Source organism: Pleurodeles waltl, chromosome 2_2 (assembly GCF_031143425.1).
Source record: "Pleurodeles waltl isolate 20211129_DDA chromosome 2_2, aPleWal1.hap1.20221129, whole genome shotgun sequence".
In the NCBI taxonomy this organism is placed as follows: Eukaryota; Metazoa; Chordata; class Amphibia; order Caudata; family Salamandridae; genus Pleurodeles; species Pleurodeles waltl.
In genome coordinates, this window is record NC_090439.1 from 706,228,490 (window position 1) to 706,249,396 (window position 20,907).

The window sequence follows — 20,907 nt, forward strand, 5'->3', positions numbered from 1 at the left end:
AATGGGTTGGTGCTGGTGGTTTTCTTTTGTTTTAAATAGGAGTTCAACATGTCTGCTTCGGTTTTGTAATGATTTACCAGTTTGTCTGTGAATTCTTGAGTAATGGGATGAGTTTCTTCTGTGCATTTAGGTTTACAAAATTCTAGGAGAATTTTATAAAATTCTTTATTTGCAGATTTAGCGTTTTGAATTCTGTGTGAAAAGTAGCTATTTTTAGCAACTTTGACCCTTTGTATATTCTGTTAGGTTTGCGTTTTAAGTGTGTCTTGATTGCTGTTGTTTTGAGCCAGGTTTGTTGGAGACTTCTGATTTGTTGTTTTTATCTTTTTCAGTTTCTCATTTCTCCAAGCTTCTTGTTTTCTTTTGTTGTTCTTGGTGGTATTAGGATATTGAAAGTTTCCTGTAGCCACTCATAACGTTTTTGAGCAGAATTAATTGTGTCTAGATCTGTGTTGGCTGTTAGTTGTGTTTCTAAATATTCAAAATTGAGTTTGTTTCATGGTCGATAGGTGGATGCATGTAGGGTGGTCTTGGGTGTGCTGATTTGTGGTAATTTATCTAGGAAAGGATTTGCAAAAATTAAATAGATGTGTGTGGTATTGTGTATGATCTGATGTAGGTTCAGTGTGACTAGGCCAGTGATGATAGTTTTTGGATTGGGCATATTGGGTTTGTCAAACCAAATGTTTAGGTCCCCAGGCATGCATAGGTTGGAGTATAGTATTTTAAGGTTTGAAATTGTCTAGAAACATGTCTTGGAAAGGTGCATTGCTAAGTGGCGGTCTGTAAAGGAGGAGGAAGTTACAAGAGGAAGTTGGTGTAGGCTTGCATCTGGCAATGCGGGCCTCACAACCTAGAAATGTCATCCAGTTTGCTGAGATTTATTGTTTGCTTGAATATAAACCGCTAATCCACCTCCTTTTTTGCCTATACAATTTTGTGTGATAGTTTGATAGCCTGGAGGAATGGCTTCATGCGGCACTGGAGCCATGTCATTTCCCATCCTTGATTCAGTTATGAAGAGTAAGTCCGGTTTGTGTGTCAGTGAGTAGATCATAGGCTTGCTGCTTGTTTTTAGAGGTTGATTATGTATTAATAGGCAGTTTAAAGGTGTGTTCTGGTAGTGATGTGACTTTGTTTTGTAGAACAGTGAGCAGTATATCTTGAACTTGTAGCAGGTGTGCTATTAGTGATGGTATTAACTGGATTAAGGGCACAATAGTGTTTCTTTATCGGGTTCTTCGTCCAGCCGTCATACAAGGCATTTTGTTGGGTCTGCGTGTGTCGGTGGTGGAGATGGTGGTTAAGAGTGAGATGGTGAGTTGTTGTGTTTTTGTGGAGTAGCCTTGTTGTATAATATACATGAGGATGGGAAGTTGTGAAGAGTGGCATGTTTATATTGTTTGCATGTGTTTGGGGTGGAAGGAGTATGGGTTAGGGGTGGTGCTGGAGCATGTGGGTCATATTCTTAAGCGCTAAATTGTGCAATGGATGAGAGGTGGTTGAATGAGAATTGTTTTGCTGGTGTATTTGTTGGTGAAGATGGAAAATATGGAAGTAAAGATGGATTGGGATGTGTTATTTCTGTAGTCATAAGGGAGGGAGGGAGTGAGTGGGTGTATGTTTCTAATTTGTGACGGAAAGTATTATGAAAGTGTGGGATTTTGATTGCTGCTTTGTATGTTGTTTTTATGGAGTAGGGAGAGGAAATATTGATAGAGGTTTTCTTAGAATGATTTGTATGTTAAGTACTGCTGGTTAGTGGTATTTGAATTGTAGAAGGGGTGGTGAAATGTTTTGGAGAAGAGTGTATGTGGTGTGTAAGAGGGGATGGGCCAGAATTATGAGTGTTAGTGCTAGATTTGATCATTGGAAGAGGTAATATGTATGGTGGAGTGAAGTGCAAGGATTGTTTGGTTGTGTGTTTTTGGTAAAAAAGAGGAGGGCTTTGGTGGATGATATGATGGAAGGCTGAGTATAGGTTTTGTTGTGTTTAAAAATGGGTTGGTTAGGAGAAAGTAGAGGATAGAGCTGATGTTTTGTATGAATAGGGAGTGTCTCTGGATTCATTAAAGTTATGTATAATGTGGCTTTGTGTTATGTTGGTAATGTGTAGATTTGTCAGTGGTATAGGAAAGAGTTGTGTTTTAGGTATTGTATTGTAATAGTATTTAAATAGCGCTTACTACCCCTGACGAGGTGAGAATGAAGGTACCATAGTGGTGTAGTTGGGCTAGAGGGTTATGATTGTGGTTTGTGGGGTTTTGTAGTAGTTTTTGAGACATTGAAATTTGTACGAGGTTTGTGGTACGCGAGTAGCATGCCTTTGCTAATACTGCGTTTGGATGTTTGCAGATGTGGATTGCTTAAGGTTGTTGCTGGTGAATGAAAAATCGGATAGCATTTCTGGCCTGTACAGGCCCAAGCAGGCAGCTGCTCTTATCCTCTCCTCTCTTACTTTCTATGCCCGGGCGGAGGCGCCCTGAACGCTAAGCTTAAACTGGTCAATGGAACCCTAGCCCAAACATAACCAATCATAACCCTAAACCATATAACAAGTGGGTCACCCTGGCCCTAATTGCCCATCAAACCCTAAGCCATAATTCCACTAGGAACCCTAGCAACCAAACAGAGCACAAGATGCAACAACCAGTGCAAACTTATATAAAGGATAAGAGGCCTTCAGCACAGGCTGCTGGTGCAGGGAGTTGGTGCTCAATTCAGAATCTCCTTGGATACAGACAGGCTCAATCCACACTGTAGTTTCCTGGTAAGGCCCAATTCTGAAACCATTAAAATGCTGCTTTTCGCACACTTAAACTAATCACTTTTTCAAGCCGAAAACAAGTGCTTCATACACTTTCCAAAGACAGCAGATTAAGCAGTCTCTTAAATGCACTCTGGTTAGCCACTACGGAGTATGTTGCCCTTTTACCTTGTGGGGGGCCTAGTACAGTATAGGAGGAAAACTAGGAGAGAAATTCAAACAGTCACAGGCAGAAACATGAGACTTGTGGTATTCTAAACAATATTGTGCACTCTGCATGATATGATTTGGACTTTCTTTGTGTGGGTTAACCTCCTTTCAGTTGATAGGCCATTACCATCATTAGCAGAGTAGTTTGATACCCCGTAAAGTGGTAGTTTAATATTGGAACATACAGGATAGACTAGGATCCAAAATTGAGGAAAAGCCAGAGCTATTTAATTACAGCATGGGTGTTTTGATTAGCCAGTCACCTTGCTGGACTGACTTCATTATATTGACTAAATCATGCTTTTGGATACCACTGATACAATCCTAAAAACCCAATTTCCAAAGAACTGTTCAGTTATTAAAAGTAATGCTTCCACAGTTTTCTTGTATATGATTTACAAGTCATAGAAAATCTTAGAGGGTAAATTCTACATGAGGACAATTAATTTCAGCATTGAGTTTCCCAGTTTGGTCAGGGCTGAAAAAACAGAAGGAGACAAATGAAAGTAAACAAAATATGAGCTAAGAACAAACATTAGTAAGTACGTTTAACTTGATAATGTTATTGATTTTAAGATACTCCTGCATGCATTGTTTATGGTCACACCACTGAGAATGTGTGCATTTCATATAGAGATGTATCGCAAGAGAGGAACAAATTAGTCATTGTCTCAAATAATTTAATAAAATTCAGAATCTGTTTATATTGGTGTCAAGGTTGTTTTCTATATAATTGTTGCATATGATTACTAAACTTACATTGTTGAATGAATTTACAATTGTAGATCTTTTTTCTTTTGATAACCAGCTTTATTAAGTTTAATGGCAGTACAGACGGCTCAGAGAGCATGACTGGGTACATTTTGAATACAATTTGTGACAACCATGCAGCATCAGTTAGAAGTCATTGGTAGTTACATAATAAAAGACAATAACTGGGAGACATGAACTTTATTGTGTCACTCTTATCAACCCATTTAACCCAGCATTTACCCCAAACTCGCTCATGTTTAGATGGCCAACCTCTTGCTTCATATAGGGGTTTCTCCTGCATCGCACACCTGTCCAGTCCTTGGCACCACTATGTCAAGGTTGGGGGTTTAGGACTTTTCCATTTGACTGCTTTATCTCGCTTAGCTACTTTAGTGGCTATTATTAGGAACGCCTTGTCCACTCTGGAGCCCCCAGATCCCTTCAGAACACCCAGCAGAAGGACCAGAGGAGTGTCTGAAACCTCCCACTCCAAGACATGAGTAAGATCCCTTTGCTATATCTGACCAGTATTTGTTGATCAAGGTACAGGACCATACCATATGGCAAAAATCAGCTGTGGTCTTAGAGCAACAAGGGCAGTCAGGGCTCAGGAGCAAGCCAGCTCTGTGCCATCTGGTGGGAGTAAGGTAGGTGCAGTATAGGTAGTAAATAATCTCAGACTGGGTGATATAGTTATGACCCGTGGGTCCATAATGGCATCGGGCCAATGATCATCCTCCAAGGGGCCCAACCATTGCTCCCAGCACATTCTGAGGGGATCTAGTGTATTCGGGCATTGATAATGAGAGTGCGGTAAATCTGTGATATGCCCCCTTTCCCTAGTGCACCCATCAGGACCTTGGCCACAGTGGAGTGAACTCCAGAATAAATGCTTCACGGAGAGCATGGGTGGCAAGTGAGTGTCTGAGTTGTAAGTATTTGTAAAATTGTGTGGAATGCCTGGGACAGGCATCTTGTAGTTCTTGAAATGAGCGTATGTGAGACCCAGACCAGATGTTGCTCAGTTAAGTGATACCGATAAAGTCCCATTTCTGGAAGCCCTCCAGTGTAATCACCTCCCTCAACCAGGTGCTGCGCCACAATGAAGTCTGGAGTGTAAGTTTAGCATCCCAGTGTGTTTGTCTGAGCGTGGTTCTCCACCCATGGAAAATTGTTCGAGTCACCACTTACGGCCGGGATGGTGGTAGGTTATCAGAGAGCCATATGGCATCGCCATGATCTGGTGTAATCCCAGAGATGTGAGTTCTGGTTGATAGGCCGGGTCTGAACACCCCCCTCCGGAGAACCAGTCATTGATCACTAGAAGTTGGACTACCGGGTAATAATAAAGATTGTTCGCCCCCGTCATAAGGAGCATGTTGGCAATAAAGAAGTGCCAGATGAGGCCTAGAGTTGACCCAAGGAATATGGTGGCAGGTCTGTCTAGGGCCTGAAACCTCTGGCGTGGCAGGTGGATCAGGAGGTTCTGTAAAACGGAATCTAGGAAGTAACCATCATTTTATATAGACTGTTCTGCCCATTATGTTCAACGGGAGGAACTGCTATCATCTTTGGAGGACCACCTTTGTTCTCTTAGTCAATGGGTTAGGGTTGAGGGACTAGGTGAACTCTGGAAGGATGGTCACCCAAATTCCTAGGTACCGAAAACTGAGGTGACAAATGGGAATGTCAGAATGCAATGCCACACAATCAAGGGACTCATTCAACAGCACCAAGATTGATTTGGCTGGGTTGATCCGTAAACCCTACGCCTTGCCAAAGAGCTGGAGGACTTGAATACATTAGGAGCCTTTTGTCCCGGGATCAGTAAAAAAGAGCAGGACGTCATCCGCATAAAGAGCAATGCTGTCCTCATGGGTATTGTCTCAGTGCCAGACTTGTATCTGGGCATCGCACCTAATAAGCCGGGCCAACAGCTCACTCGCTAGGGCAAAGAGTAGGGAAAGTGGGGGGCATCCCTGTTGCGTTCCCCACCAGATGGGAAATGTATCTGATAAGACTCCATTGACTTGGACTCTGGCTTTTGAATTGGAGTAGAGCACAAGGATAAGTCAGCGGAACCACAGTCTAAATCCTGCTCTCGCCAGCACCTTCTCCAGGCAGCCCCAGTCCACCGTGCTTGGAGGCCTTTTCAAAGTCTATGGGTAGTAGGGTCAGACTGGGTAGTAGAAGGTGGCTGTGAGCTAGAGCAACATGGAACCATCAAAGGCAGTACCTTCTGCTCCTTTGAGGCATGCACCCACACTGGTCAGAGTGAATGAGCATTATTAAATACCTGTCTATGGCGGGTGGCCAGTATCATGGCCTAGATTTTCACTTCAGTATTGATAAGTGAGATCAGTCGGAAGTCTGAACAGGCAGAAGATGGGGGGGGGGGGGGGGCGCGTTGCGTTTTTGGAAGGACTGTGATCATAGCTGTCTCAATGTCGGGGGGGATGAGGCGCTGTTCTTTGCCACTTCTTGTTAGAAAGCGAGTCTCTCTAAATACAGAATAGTATTCTGCAGGGAACCCTCCAGTGCCTGAGGTTTTACCAGATGCCACAGCAGAAACTGCTGCCCCAATCTCTTCATTCAAGATCGGCTAGACTAGTAAAAGGCACTCCTGGGAGAATCATGTGAGAGGAAACTCCTCTAGGAAGGGGGAGGCGGGTGGGGATGGGGTGTGTCTGGCTCAGGCTCCAAAAGTAGGACTGCCATATAAAGGTGGCGATAGTATTCCACAAAAGTCTGTACAGTACCTCGAAGGGTAAGTTGGGTGTGTCCATGAGCATCCACTACCTCCTAGTATTATTCGGCTTGCTAGGGAGCGGGAGTAAGCCAGTAGAGGAGCTTACTGTTCTTGTTTCCCCATCCCTAGATTCTGTCCTTTGAGGCTGTCTACATCTGCTTCACAGTTTCAAGTGACATGTGGCGGATTTCCTCATGTAAAGGTCCAAGCTGTTGGGAAACATCTCTTCTGCCCAAGGTCATTTCTCTCTCAAGGTGGAGAATTTGAGCCTCCAGCTGAGAGAGATGCTGGGATTAGGCCTTTCCTTTTCCCTGAGGTAGCCCTTAGCATACCCCCAGATTGTGGCTTTGCTGGCTGCCCACAGGGTACCAGCCGACTGGACTGAGCCATTGTTGAGCTGGAAATAAGTTTTGAGTTCTTTGCCTAGCGCCTGGTTATTGGGCTCGTCTTGGAGAAACCAGACATTGTTGCCACATGGGGTGAGGGGCACACGTAGGGGATCCACGATGGAGAAGGGGGGCATGGTCTGATATGCCACAGAAGAGGATTTGGATAAAGGTGACAGCGCGGCAGTGTAAGGCAGGCAGAAATATAAGATCTATGCAGGAATGATTGTGATGTGCCAGGGAGGTATGGGTGTACTGGAGTTGTTGAGGGTTCCATGTCCTCCACACGTCACAAAGGCCAAGAGTGGGGGGCCCAGTCTTGAAGGCATTTGGCAGACCGACAGCGACCAGCGGTTAGAATCCCTGTAGCATCTCTGTCTCGGTCCAGGGCTGGTACAGTGTTTAAGTCATCACTGTCAGTCCCTCTGGAAGGGGTATCAGTCTTGTGAAAAGGTCTCTGAAGAGTGCGTCTTGAGCTGCCAATGGCACATTGTGTAAAGACAAGATTAATTGTACGTTTGCCCATAGTTTCATTGAGGGCTAGGAGGCGGCCCTGCGGGTCTCTGATCTCCTGCGTTACTGCTAGAGCAAAGGAGCGACGACGAAGGATGGCCACTCCCTAAGAACCATGTGTGAACCCTGCATGGAAAACTCTTCATATCCCTGACATGCCAGGAAAGGGCAGTGGTTTCCCAACAGATGTTTCTTGAAGCAGAAAGGTGGCAGGGAGAAAACGGTGGGAATATTTTAGGACTGCTGTGCGCTTTACTTGATCTAAGAGCCTGTTGGCATTCCAGGAAAGTACCCGTAGGGGTTCTAGATCAGGGTTATGCAGAGGCCATATTGATTAGTGGTGGAGGGGGTGAACAGGCTCGCATCAGGTGCATGCCATGGTGTAAATGTAATGTATAGAAGGAATAGTAGCGAATCCCTTGGTTGATATAGTTTGTATTGGAACAGGACTTTAGTAAGTGGTGCATCATGCAAATCTGTAACTAAAAATGGAAAAAAACATAACAATATAACAGTTAATTTAACGCCCCTCACCCCCCAACAAACCTCACTTCCCATACTTCACCACTAGAAAAATCTGTCACCCCAAAAGTGTTAATGGAATTATAACAGTTTGAACTCAGGAGTGGAGTGGTGGATCCCTCCAGGTTGTAGGATCTTGAGCAAAATTCAGGACACATGGTAATTTTGCAGGTGGTTGGGACATTGTCTAGGTGCGGCACAAGGATAAGGAGTTTGCCTCATCTGTGCGTAGGGCTCCGTGAAAGGTCTGTCGTCTGCTGAGGTGGCTGGTGGAGTGGTGAGTTGTGTAGGAGGGCGTCATGACTCAAGCGGCATCCAGTGTTTCGGAGGAGAGGGTGGAAGGCGTCCAAACTGGTGTTTGTGCCACTGATGTGGGTAATAGCCAAGTCCCCTGCTTATCGCTACACCCCCTGCATGAGTGAGTGCGTTGTCTCTTTGATTTAGGGGCCACGACCAGCCCGGGTGGTCTGCTAGGTCTTGGAGTGGAGGATTGGAAGGCGTTCAATGCATGCAGTGGTCCCTGTGGGAGACATTAAAAAGGGAAATTCCTATATATCCATATATTCTGATCTAAAAGGGGGTGTCCTAATGCTATTTATGGTCAAGTTTTCTCCTCTGGCAAAAAATAGATAGCCCAAATTTCCTTTGAAACTAACCTGTGCATTTAAGTTCAGGAGAAACGTACAGTTCAAATTTCCAAACATTGCAATAAATTATCATCACCACTTTAAACGGAGCTGCAAAACAATTAAAATAGTGTATCAAAAATCATCAAGGACACTCATACAGTGAAAGAAAAATAAAAATCTTAGTAACTTAAACCCCTTCGTTTCCATCTTTATTGTCGTTTAATCATGCTTCAAATCTCATTAAACATCAGATCAAACTTAAGGGGTTTAAGACGATATACTTCCTAGCCAATCAAAAATAAGAACAAGAGAAATAGGATACCAAAAACAGGTCTATTTGATAAGAACTTTCCAATACACGAAATTCCAAGGTTGTAAATCTCTCAAATCGTAATTTCAACACAGAGCTCCTTCTTTCTGCAGTTACAGGGTTCAGAACAATCAAGACCTATATTTTTGGTCCCACACTTTAAACGCGTAATGTTGAATAGAAAGCCACCCACGCTCAAAAACTGAATGAATAAGTACAATGTTTAAAGCTGCCCTAAAATACGAAAATAGTCTTAAAAGCCAACTATTCCCCACCCAAAACTTGTCAACAGAGTTTGCCCCTTTAAAAAAAAAAAATCAAATGAACAGCTAGACCGTTATTCTAGCAATTTAAAAAGTGTGCCAAAAAGAAGCGCCTGCACATAAAGCCTGTTCTGGAAGTTGTAAAGCATCATGATTACAGTTACTCCAAGCAGTTGTGACACAAACATCTCCTTCATAATAGACATCCCCAGAATCTCAGTTCAGCATTTGTTTTGTGTTTTTAAAAGTGTTACTTTCGAAATTGAATAGAAGGACACAATTAAAAGATATATAAAGTCAGTGAAGTAAATAATTAGAAAAGAAATCTGGTCCAAGCAGCTTCGAACCACAGCTTGCTCAAGTATGCAATGATATAGAAATTATTTTTTGATGGCGTTGATATGAGCCAATTCTTGATTACATTACTGTTTGAGATTATAAAAAACAATGGGAGTCGCAAAACATGTGTCTGCTGAAACATATTGCGTTATTCATTGCTGAAATTAACTGTACTGATTTCTGTATGATTCATTGGAGTAAATAATTCACAAATATTGGTGAATTATACAGGACAATTGTGAAACAATTGTATAATCATTGCTAAGAATATCTTTGCTGATTGAATATATGCATGTCATTTGAAATTTGTGTTAGAGGATTTTTAATAGCGGTGTCTGAATGCAAGATTTAGTCAATATAGACAAATAGAAATTGCATCATTTTTAAAGCGTTTAAACGTAAAATAGTTTTACTTTGTAGTCTATAAATTTGCCTTTCTGTAACAAATGTCCAAACATTTAGTACATTACCTTGCATTTAAACACAATTTGATCTAAACCTTGTCCGTTGACTTGTTCAACATTTGTCCAGTACATACATAGAAGCATTGAAATCTGCATTGTTCTGGATACTGAATCAAATGCAGCTTCCTATTTGTTGTAAAAGCAAAAGTTGTACTTTTGTTTAGTTTTTCTTTACCATCCAATCAGCTTAAGTTTGTGATATAAGAACCGCATTATGTGAAACTATTTCTACCCGCCAGCTCAGTTTACGCCTATTAAAGTTCAGAAAAACATGTTTGTCTCTTCTAGTTGCCGCTTTTAAACCAGCTTCTAAGAAAGTCTTGAGAGAAACTGAGCATCAATGAAGACAACCTTCATGGCGGTTCTAAAAAACATGTCTGGTATTTCTGGAATGTGTGCACACCTTATTGCTCAAATAGTTTTGAGCACCGGTCACCTATTGGAACAATTGCGTTTCTAACAAGCAGATTGCGTATAGAGTTGTTATACTGCTCTGTGTAGGTTTATTTTATAGTACATGTCACTTCTGATGATTTGGAAAATAATTTGTTTTATTTCTTTTTCAGGTCCTTTGGTCTGGGAAATCCTATGGTTCATCCCGAAGTATTGTGAGAAAGATTGGTTCTAATCTATCACTCATACAGTCTCCTAGAGTTCATTTTCAAGTAGGACTTTTACCTTCTTTAAAGATGCAGATGGTTTGGTGCTTAAAATCGTAAAGCTAGTGTCTGTTTTTGTGACCTCTCGCTCTCTTCTTCGCTACAGTTTCAATTCTACTTTGTTTTTTCGCTTTTTAATAATTCTGCATGAATCCCTTGCTATGACAATTTATGTTGGTGAGTGAGTTCTAGGTGTTAAGGCATTCTGCTATAAAAAGTCAGAAAGGACATGTGAATAGTGCCCAGAAAGTAGCTGATTGTAGCACTTATTAGATCGAGGCTCGAACAAGAATGCTAGGAGTGGCACACGCGTAAGTGTGGGATGTAAAGATTCACAAACCAAGTTTGTTACTCAGTGTAAATGTTTTTGAACCACTGTGTTCCGACAATGAGGAAAGGAAAAAATGGGGCGTTGTAAAAATGGATCCTTTTGTGTCCCTTAGAAGGAGCAGTATTGATTGAGGAATCTAATCTGTGGTGTCATTGAGCCAAACGTAATAAACTAAGACTGATACACGTTTGTCTTTAAATTAAACATACGATTACTCCGTTTGTATCCTAATCCTTAATGTGTGTCATATTCTGATTACTACATAAGTGTATTCAGTGTTTCAAATTGTATTTTATCTTTGAAAGTTGACATTTTGCTAAATATTTCATTACACTGCAGTGCTTTAGAAGGATTTTTTCATTGTGTTTTTGCTCAAGTTATGTTAGAAAGATACCTGCAGGTTGGCAAGTTGTGTCCAGATTTAAACATCTTTTTGTGCATGGAAAGGCATTGTCTGTCATGACCAGTGTCAACTGAAGTCATAAAATCAGTCATTCTTCACAAAGATTACTATGAGTTGTTGTATGTGCAGATGTCAAGACTGCAGAAAACCCACAAGATGTGTAGATTATTCTGTGTTTGAGTTGTAGCTTGAAACCAGTCGGTTAATATGAGAATATCCTATAAAACCCTCACTTGCCATAAAGTATTTTGGGGTTATAGCATCACAACCAGATTGTGACCAAACCCTGATGCTTCAGTGCCTAATTTGAGCCAGTGGTAGTTGGTGGGGGAATGGGGGTGGGTTTGGGGGTTGGTGTCAGCATTTATTTTTCCCATATATCAAATACAAGAGCGGAAAAAGCACACAAATTTGAAAAGAGGGAGGAAGACGTCAAAACCATTACAAACAAAAAACCGGAACCTGCAAGTGTGGGGGGGGAAAAAAGGGACAGCGAGTGTCTGGTTGTGGATTAAATATTACCGGCCTCGTATTCAGCATTCCAATATTTAATTACACCAGCCGCCAGCCTCTGAGCAGAGCTTTGTGCACCAACCCTCTTCCTTTCACGAATTAAGCACTGGATACTGTCCATACAAGCAGTAACTAGAACCCCTAAAGTCATCTGTGCAGTCTTCATAAGCAGACTGAGTTGTGGTTTCAACCTCCTGGAATGATTTCTTTCCTGCTTTAACTCATTTTACGCAATACCAAATAACCCTTGAGCGAGGATTTATGGCATACTAATTATCCGTCCTTTATTGGGATTTAAGCATTTAGGACCTCATAAAGCATGCTGTGTGTATATATTTATAAAGGAATGTTAACTAACAGAGACAATGTATGTGCAATTTGTGTTCTCCCCGTGATAGTGTGAGCTGTTCCCTAATTGTTTTTATGTTGATCCCCCTGCAGTGTATTGGTTGCCTTTTCACCTTGCCCAATAACAGATCACTAAATGATTTGGCATAGTAATAGCCCCTTAAGTGCTTGCATCCTGTACCACATTGCCAAGCATTTTCACCCAGCATCTAGTTTTCATGCTAACCTCACCGGGCAACTGCCTATCGAGGCACAAAGACTATATAATAGGAGTTGTAAACCTTTTCTGTGGTAAGAGCTACTTATGTTCAGTGAGAAACCTCATGTGCCAACTAATGTTATCAATGTTCTAATAGTGACCACATCAGTTAAGATTACATTAGTGGCCACTGTTAGAAATGGGGTCTCTAGTTGGCAGTCGATTTGCACCCTGTCCAAGTAGGGACTCTCACTCTAGTCAGGATAAGGGAGCTACCCGCTCAGATAACCCTTGCTCACCCCTTTGGTAGCTTGGCACAAGCAGTCAGGCTTACCTCAGAAGCAATGTGTAAAGCATTTGCACATAACATACAGTAATAAGTGAAAACACTACAAAAGGATACCACACCGGTTTTTAGAAAAATAGCCAATATTTATCTAAATAAAACAAGAGAAAATACTATAAAAATCCAACATACAATAATTAAGATAAATATTTTGCAAGAATTACTTAAAAAGACAGTTCCTTGAAGTCAATGGCTCCACCTGGGGCTATCAAGGCGTCGTGATCAACAAAACCAACAGTTCAGGCTGGCTGCAGCATCGCGGGCCAGCTACAATGTGAGGAAGACCCTCAAACAGTACCTTTGGCATTGCAGAGTGTCGTGATCCTCGTGATGAGATCCAGAGAGTGGTGAGGCTGGCGTTGCGGTGTTGGTTGCGGAGGTCGGTGCAGAGGTCGTGGGGCCCTTGAAGTTATATGCATTGCAGATTGAACTCCAGGCTGATGAAGTCAGGAGCGCTGGTGTGGATGCTGTCTGGGCTGCGGTGGGAAGTGGGGGCGATGCGTCGTGCGGTGCCCACAGGTGTCACGATGCAGGCAGCGGCTCAGTGACAGTGTCACTGTAACCAGGGCTGCAGTGTGAAGCAGGGTGGTGTTACCAGGTCACGGTGCAGGCAACGTCGTCGTCATTGTGGAAGTGCTGTCATCGGTAAGCCCAAGTCGGTGGTGGGGAGTGGTACGGGGTTCCGTACGGCATCCATGGGTCACTGTGCAGACAGGGACGCCTGGTGACGACACTGGAGTTGATGGTGCTGGCGTCTGCTGACCGGGGCTGCGGTACAAGACGGTGCTTTGTGTACCTCACAAGCTGTGTCCACAGGCCACAGTGTAGGCAACAGCGCCGGTGTCGTCTGGAGCGTCATCAGGGATGCTCTGGCTGTGGTGTGAGCAAGGTGATGCCGGAGTGCGAGGGCTTGCACATCACGGTGCAAGCAGTGGCTCGGTGGCGGTGTCAGATGATGGTGAGACCAGGGTTGTGGTGCGAAGTGGGCCAGTGCGGCATCGGCAGGTCATGGTCAGGCCAGCTGCGTCGTTGGCAGTGTTGTGGTGGTTTATCTTACTGAACAGCACAAAAAACAGTTCCCAGTGCTGTAGACAGATGAAGCTGAAGACTTTGGTGTCTCTGAGACTGCCAACAGGAGGCAAGCTCTACTCCAAGCCCTTGGAGAACTCTCTCAAGCAGGATACACAGGAAAGTACACCCTTTGCCCTTTTAAGCCAAAAGCAGCAGCAGCTGCAGGCCAACCCAGCAAAGCAACACAGCAAAAGGGCAGTACTCCTCCTCCAGCTCTTCTCTTTGGCAGAGGTTCCTCTTGATCCAGAAAGATTCTAAAAGTCTGAGGTATTGGGTTCACTACTTATAACCCTTTCTACCTTTGAAGTAGGCAATCTTCAAAGGAAAGTCTCTGTTGTCCACAAGATCCTGCTTTGCCCAGGCCTGGCCCTAGACACACACCAGGGGGTTGGAGACTGCATTGTGTGAGGGCAAGCACTGCCCTTTCAGGTGTAATTGACCACTCCTCCCTCCACTCTAGCCCAGATAGCCCATCGGGATATGCAGGCTACACCCGCAGCTCCCTTTGTGTCGCTGTCTAGAGGGAATTCACAACAGCCCAACTGTCAGTCTGACTCAGATGCGGACTACACAGGCAGGCAGAGACACAGAATGGTTTAAGCAAGCAACTGCCCACTTTCTATCAGTGACATTTTAAATAAAACAATATAAAAAACAACTTTACCAAAAGATGGGTTTTTAGATTGTGAGTTCAGAGACCCCAAACTCCTAATCTCTATCTGCTCTCAAAGGGAAACTACACTTTAAGGATAGTTAAAGAAGACCCCATGTTCACCTATGAGAGAGATGGGCCTTGCAACAGTGAAACCCGAAATTGGCAGTATTTCACTGTTAGGACATGCAAAGCACATCAATACATGTCCCAACTTTAACATACACTGCTCCCTGCCCATGGGGCTACCTAGCCTTAGGGGTGCCTCACATGTAGTACAAGGGAAGGTTTGGGCTAGGCAAGTGGGTACACTTGCCAGGTCGAATTGGCAGTGCAAGACTGCACACAGACACTGCAGTGGCAGATCTGAGACATATTTTTACAGGACTACTTGTGTGGGTGGCACATTTAGTGCTGCAGGCCCACTAGTAGCATTTGATTTACAGGCCCTGGGCACCTCTAGTGCACTTTACCAGGGACTTACCAGTAACTCAGATATGCCAATCATGGATAAATCAATCACCAATACCATTTATATAGGGAGCACTTGCACCTTAGCACTGATTAGCAGTGGTAAAGTGCGCAGAAACAATAAACCAACAAAAACAGATCAGAAAAAATAGGAGGAAGAAGACAAAAAGTTTGGGGATAACCCTGCAAAAAGGGCCATTTCCAGCAGCCACCGTATGCAAGAGTACCAGAAGTGGTTACCTCATGCAAAAGGCACAGTTGCCAGTAGTAATGGAAAATATGCCGTATTTAAAGTAGAGTTACTCTAGATGGATTGTTCATAGGTGTCATGCCCCGGCACAAAATTAACAATATTAGCAATAATTCTGCCCACTTAATTTATCACTCCTATATCAGCTTTAACCTTTTTGGGGAAATTCAACCATTTTTGTCATGACATCTGTTTGAGTGCTGAAAATGCACACATTTTTGTCTTACAGTTTTTAATGTTATTATACATATATTAATTTAACCAAGCAAAAGCTTCTAATTTAGAAGGCTGCACTGCACACGAGAGCTACTTCCAAGTAGATGGAGAACTACCAGTAGCTCACGAGCTATTGGTCGTAGTAGCCTGCTATGCTACCATGTCTCTCCTAATGAGAGGAGAGAAGGACGAACTAAATGTCTGAGACGTGCCCATCACAAGAACATTATTGTCCTATCCTAACACCCGTTCATATATCCACATTTACTAAATTAGTTTAGGATATTCTTGACACGCCAGCTCAATTACCATTAACAAGGTAAATTTGCAGGAAAGGGAGAATCCTGTAATCAAATATTCAGCCAAGACCATTAGGGAAAAACGTTCACAAGTAGGCTTCTTCCAGTTCTCAGTTTGTAGATTTATTCAAATATCAAAATAATCATTACAGAAAGTAAAACATTATTTAGAATCAGAAACCAATTCATTAATAAATGCAATAATACAATGTGCCTTTAGTCAAATGAATAACTAGACCTGTTGAAAAAGTTATACAGTTGCTTAAACTCTGTGAATAAGAAACAGTTCTCTCTAGTGCAAAAGCAGCATGACGAATGATGGTGAATGAACTCCTCCCCAATATCACATCTTTTATAAGTTTCAGACAAGTGCACAATGTCAAAGCCGCACATTATGTGAAAAGGCAGCTCTAAAATGTTACTTGCACAGAAAATAAATCAAATTTCCAATCCATCCTAAGTAATAAATGCTTGCACTTGATTTTCATTGAGTATTAATTCATATAATTTAGTTGCACAGAAGGTAAAAAACAAGAAATTAAAAAAGTATTTTCTGCATGACCAAACCAACAAACAGTAACAAAAATTTAACATAACCTTGTAATGTTTCAAAACGCATCCCTTTCTTTAAAGAAGCTAGAGAAACATGTTATTTAAATGTACAAAGGCAGACCGTGCCTGCACCTTAATTTTTAGGATTTTCTGAAAAGCAATGGAAAAACCATGGCCTAGCAACATTCAATAATGTGGCTTAGTATGGCCTGGTGATATCAAGTAAACCAAGCCCAGGTTAAGAATACTTTTTCCCCACAAAATGTATTTTCCACAACCTACTAAATCCCAGGTAAAACTCGGTAGGCCCCATTTTCTGATGGATACAACTACCTGTGGATTACTCACCTAAAGAATTTTTCCCAATGTGCCAGCATCCAACGGAACTTTTTCTTCCAGCTCTGCACCTCCCCCACGCGACGCCGTATGACGTCATCCTGGCAATAAGAGGTCCTCGTCGGCGTGCAGACGTCCGTTCCCTTTTTTCCGTGCCTTCGAGTAACTGTTTTTTTCTTTGAGGCTCCAGGGAGCTACTGTTTCACTTCAAGTGTTACACTGTCTCAGCCACAAAAATTGGGTTTTAAACCCTGTAGGGAGTGTGGTGGCCGAATGTCGGTGACAGACCCACACGAAAATTGCTTGTGGTGTCTGAGCTCTGACCATAAAGTCTAGGCGTGCGTTTCATGCCAGCGTATGAATCCAAAAGCACTCAAGGAGTGGGAGGTCAAGTTATTCTTGGCGAAATCGAAGAAGAAGGAAAGACATCATCATCGTAGGTCTTCCTCTAAATCTTCGAAATTGCACAGGCGTCATCAAGACTCACGGCGCCGGAATTGAGGCCAGGCTGCGCTCCAGGAGATTGGCTCTGAGGCTGCTTGAGGAGCAGGAATACGAGAAACAGCTCTTGGAAGAGGGTGAGATTGCAGAGCCCCTGGAAGACCTGCAGGGCTTAGACACTGCCAGTGGGTTGGATACTTCCCCGGAGTGGGACTTAGCATCCCCGGGGGAGTACACCGAAGAGGCTGCTTCTTTCCATTCGGTGGTGAGGAAGGTGGCGGATTTTTTTGACCTTCTTCTTCCAGCTGCTGAAATAAAAACTAACATTCTCACTGAAGTGTTGCACCCTTCTTCAGCAGTGGCGGTGCCGCTTCTTCCATTTAATGAGGCACTCGTAGACCCGATAATGGAGGTGTGGAAGAAGCTTGTGACTTCGACAGCAGTGAATAGGTCAGTTGCAAGGAGGTATCGGGTGGCTCCTGGAGATCCAGCTTTCTTGTCAAGACATCCGACTACAGAGAGCTTGGTGGTGCAGGCCTCCTGTTCCTCCCGCACAGCTCCAGGATCTTTTCCAGGGGTTCCTTTGGACAGGTAATCCAAGAGAATGGACCAATCTGTAAAAAAGGCGTTCTCTTCATGCAGCATGGCCCTGAAGTCAACAAATGCAAACTGAATCTTGGGCAGGCACATCTATGCCCTGATGGAGGAGGCCAAGACACATTCTGGATTGCCTCAGGAGGTTCTGAACCTTTTGACAGACGCTCAGGCAGCGGCAACTCAAATTTATCCATTCTGGACTTGACACATCTGACTCCGTGGCCAGAGCAATAGGCACGTCCATAGCAACAAGAAGGCATGCCTGGCTATGATCATCAGGATTCTTTCCGATGTGCAGTCAACCCTACTTGACTTACCCTTTGATGGAGATAAACTCTTCAGGACAAAGGCTGACTCTGCCTTGGAGCGGTTCAAGGAGAGTAGGGCCACAGCAAAGTCATTAGGCTTGCATGCCTCCGTCTCCACTCCTTCACAAGTATTCAGGGGGTTTGGGCGTGCCTCTTCCTTTCAAGGGAGATTTCAGCAGACAGGCCAGCAGGCTCTCTCTACTCACCCCTATAGGTCATATAGGGGAAGGGGTAGGTTTCGTACGAGAGGGGCCACCCAGCAGCACTCTGCCTCTTCCTCCGGAGGGGTGCAGCAGGGAAAGCAGCCTTAGTCCTCCATCATTCCATTTGCATGCATCTCCTGTAGGGGGGAGATTGTCTCAGTTTCTCCACATGTGGGAGTCAATAACATCGGACTCCTGGGTCACCGATATTGTGGGGAAAGGCTATACTCTTCCCTTTCGGGAGTTTCCCCCTCCCCGCCTATCCTTCTGTTCGGAAGGCCATACCCTTTTATTACAACAGGAAGTTCTAGTCCTTTTGTCGAAAGGTGCAGTAGAGTTGGTTCCAGAGCAGGAGAGGGGTCAGGGCTGTTATTCAAGATATTTCCTGATCCCCAAAAAGGATGGTCGGTTGAGGCCAGTCCTGGACCTGAGGATTTTGAATTGGTTCCTCAAGCAGGAAAAGTTCAAAATGCTGACCCTAGCACAGGTTCTTTTGGTGTTGAACGAAGGGGATTGGATGGTGTCTGTCGACTTGTAGGATGCTTACTTTTATATCCCGATTCTCAAGTCGCACAGGAAGTATCTCCGGTTGGTGGTGGGGTCGCAACACTATCAGTTTGCGGTCCTTCCGTTTGGTCTTACTTCAGCACCTCGAGTCTTCACAAAGGTGATGGCTGTGGTTGCAGCAGAGCTCAGAAGGAGGGGGATAGCAGTATTCCCTTACCTGGACGATTGGTTGATCAAAGCCAAGACTCCAGAGCTCCTGCTGCGTCACCTGCAGTTGACAACCCAGTTGTTGTTCGTTCTGGGCTTTTCGGTGAATTGCCCAAATCTCACCTGGAGCCCTCTCAACGCCTCCTGTTCTTAGGGGCAGTACTGGACACAACATTGAATCGGGTCCTTCCTCCACCGCAGCGGATTCAGGACATTCAGGCGTTGATTCCAATGTTCCAGAATGGAGCGGTCGTTCCAGTCCTCAAGGTCCTTCGTCTGCTCGGTCTGTTCGCTTCTTGCGTTCTGTTGGTCACTCATGCACGCTGGCACATGAGGGCTCTTCAGGCAGTGGTTTCAACACAAAGGGGGTCTCGAGGACTCGATAAGGCTCTCCAGAGACGCTGCAGCGGATCTTCGATGGTGGGCTGTGCTGGGCAGTCTTTCTCAAGGAAGCCCGTTCTCGCTACCACCTCCAGTGGCCACAGTGATAACGGATGCTTCCAGTCGGGTGGTGGTGGTGGTGGTGGTGGTGGTGGTGGTGGTGGAGGTGGTGGAGGAGGAGGAGGAGGAGGAGGAGGAGGAGGTGGTGGTGAGGGTGAGGGTCCTCATCTGGGGGACCTGGAGGTCAAAGGTCTCCAGTGGAGCAGAGGTTTCACATCAATCTGTTGGAATTGCGGGCGATACGTCTGGCTCTCAAGGCCTTCCTCCCTTCCCTTCGTGGTCGGTCGGTTCAGGTCCTGACGGACAGCACTACCGCGATGTGGTTTATAAACAAACAGGGAGGAGTGGGGTCGTGCCTTATATGCAGAAAAGCTCTGCGACTTTGGTCCTGGACACAGGACCATCGGATTTGCTTGGTAGTAAACCATTTGGCCGGAGTTTTGAACGTCCGTGCGGACAGTCTCAGTCGGCACATCTCGACCGATCACGAGTGGTGTCTTCATCCAGACCTGGTCCTTTACATCTTTCAGATGTGGGGGTTTCCTCAGATAGACCTGTTTGCCATTTGGGAGAACGCGCACTGCCTGTCGTTCTGCAGCCTCCAGTATCCTGTGCAAGGAGCGTTGGGGACGCGTTTCAGATATCCTCGTTCGGCCAGCTGCTTTACGCGTTTCCCCCCATACCTTTGATTCCTTTGGTTCTGAGGAAGATTTGCCAAGACCGGGACCAAGTCATCTTAATAGCTCCGGATTGGCTGAGAAGGGTGTGGTATTCAGACCACCTCCAACTCTCTCTGTGCCCTCCGCTCCGTCTCCCTCACAGGGCAGACCTCCTCTCGCAGTCGCAGAGGCAGGTTCTACACCCCCACCTCCAGAGCCTGCACCTACATGCCTGGAGATTTAACAGGGCAATCTGAGTACTTTTTCTCTCCCACCAGAAGTGGTGGATGTTATACTATTGGCCAGGCAACACTCCACCAAATCTATCTATGCAAGCAGGTGGGCTAAATGTGTGACTTGGTGTGGAGAGAATCAAATTGATCCCTTACGTGCCCACTTATCTGACATTTTGTCATTTGCGCTATCCTTAGCGCAGAGGGGTTGTGACTGTTAAGGGTTATTTGTCCACGCTGTCAGCCTTTCTGTGTCTTTCAGACCAGCCCTCCTTGTTTAAGTTCCCAATAGTTTTGAGGTTCATTAAGGGTCTCACTAACAAGTTTCCGCCCACTCCATTCGTTATGCCGCAGTGAGATTTGAACTTTGTGTTAGCATTTCTGATGGGTTCACCGTTTGAACCAATGCATTCATGTTCCTTAAGGTTTTCAGTTTTAAAAACTGTTTTACTGGTTGCCATTACGTCAGCTAGGAGGGTGAGTGAGCTCCAGGCTCTTAGTGTGGAACCCCCATATACTTCCTTTTATAGGGACAAGTTGGTGTTAAGGACCAAGGCGGCTTTCTTACCGACGGTTGTTACACCCTTTCGTTTCGGACAGTCCATCACACCTTCCCCCTTCTATCCTCCACCTCATCCATCAAAGGAGGAAGAGAGGCTACACCGAGTAGATCCATGAAGAGCATTGAGCTTCTTCGTCGACAAGACGAGACAGTTCAGACAGGATGATCAGCTCTTCGTCGGTTACGTGGGGAAGAGGA

At 44.4% G+C, this 20,907-nt stretch overlaps 1 protein-coding gene across 1 annotated transcript in view; it reads left to right on the forward strand.

The window, feature by feature from the left end:
* MTFR1 (mitochondrial fission regulator 1) overlaps positions 1–20,907 on the forward strand; it is a 252,410-nt gene that overhangs the window by 96,547 nt on the left and 134,956 nt on the right. Inside the window, exon 3 of the mRNA XM_069220259.1 lies at positions 10,472–10,570. Coding sequence (XP_069076360.1) covers positions 10,472–10,570 — 99 coding nt within the window. The remainder of the gene's footprint in view (positions 1–10,471; positions 10,571–20,907) is intronic.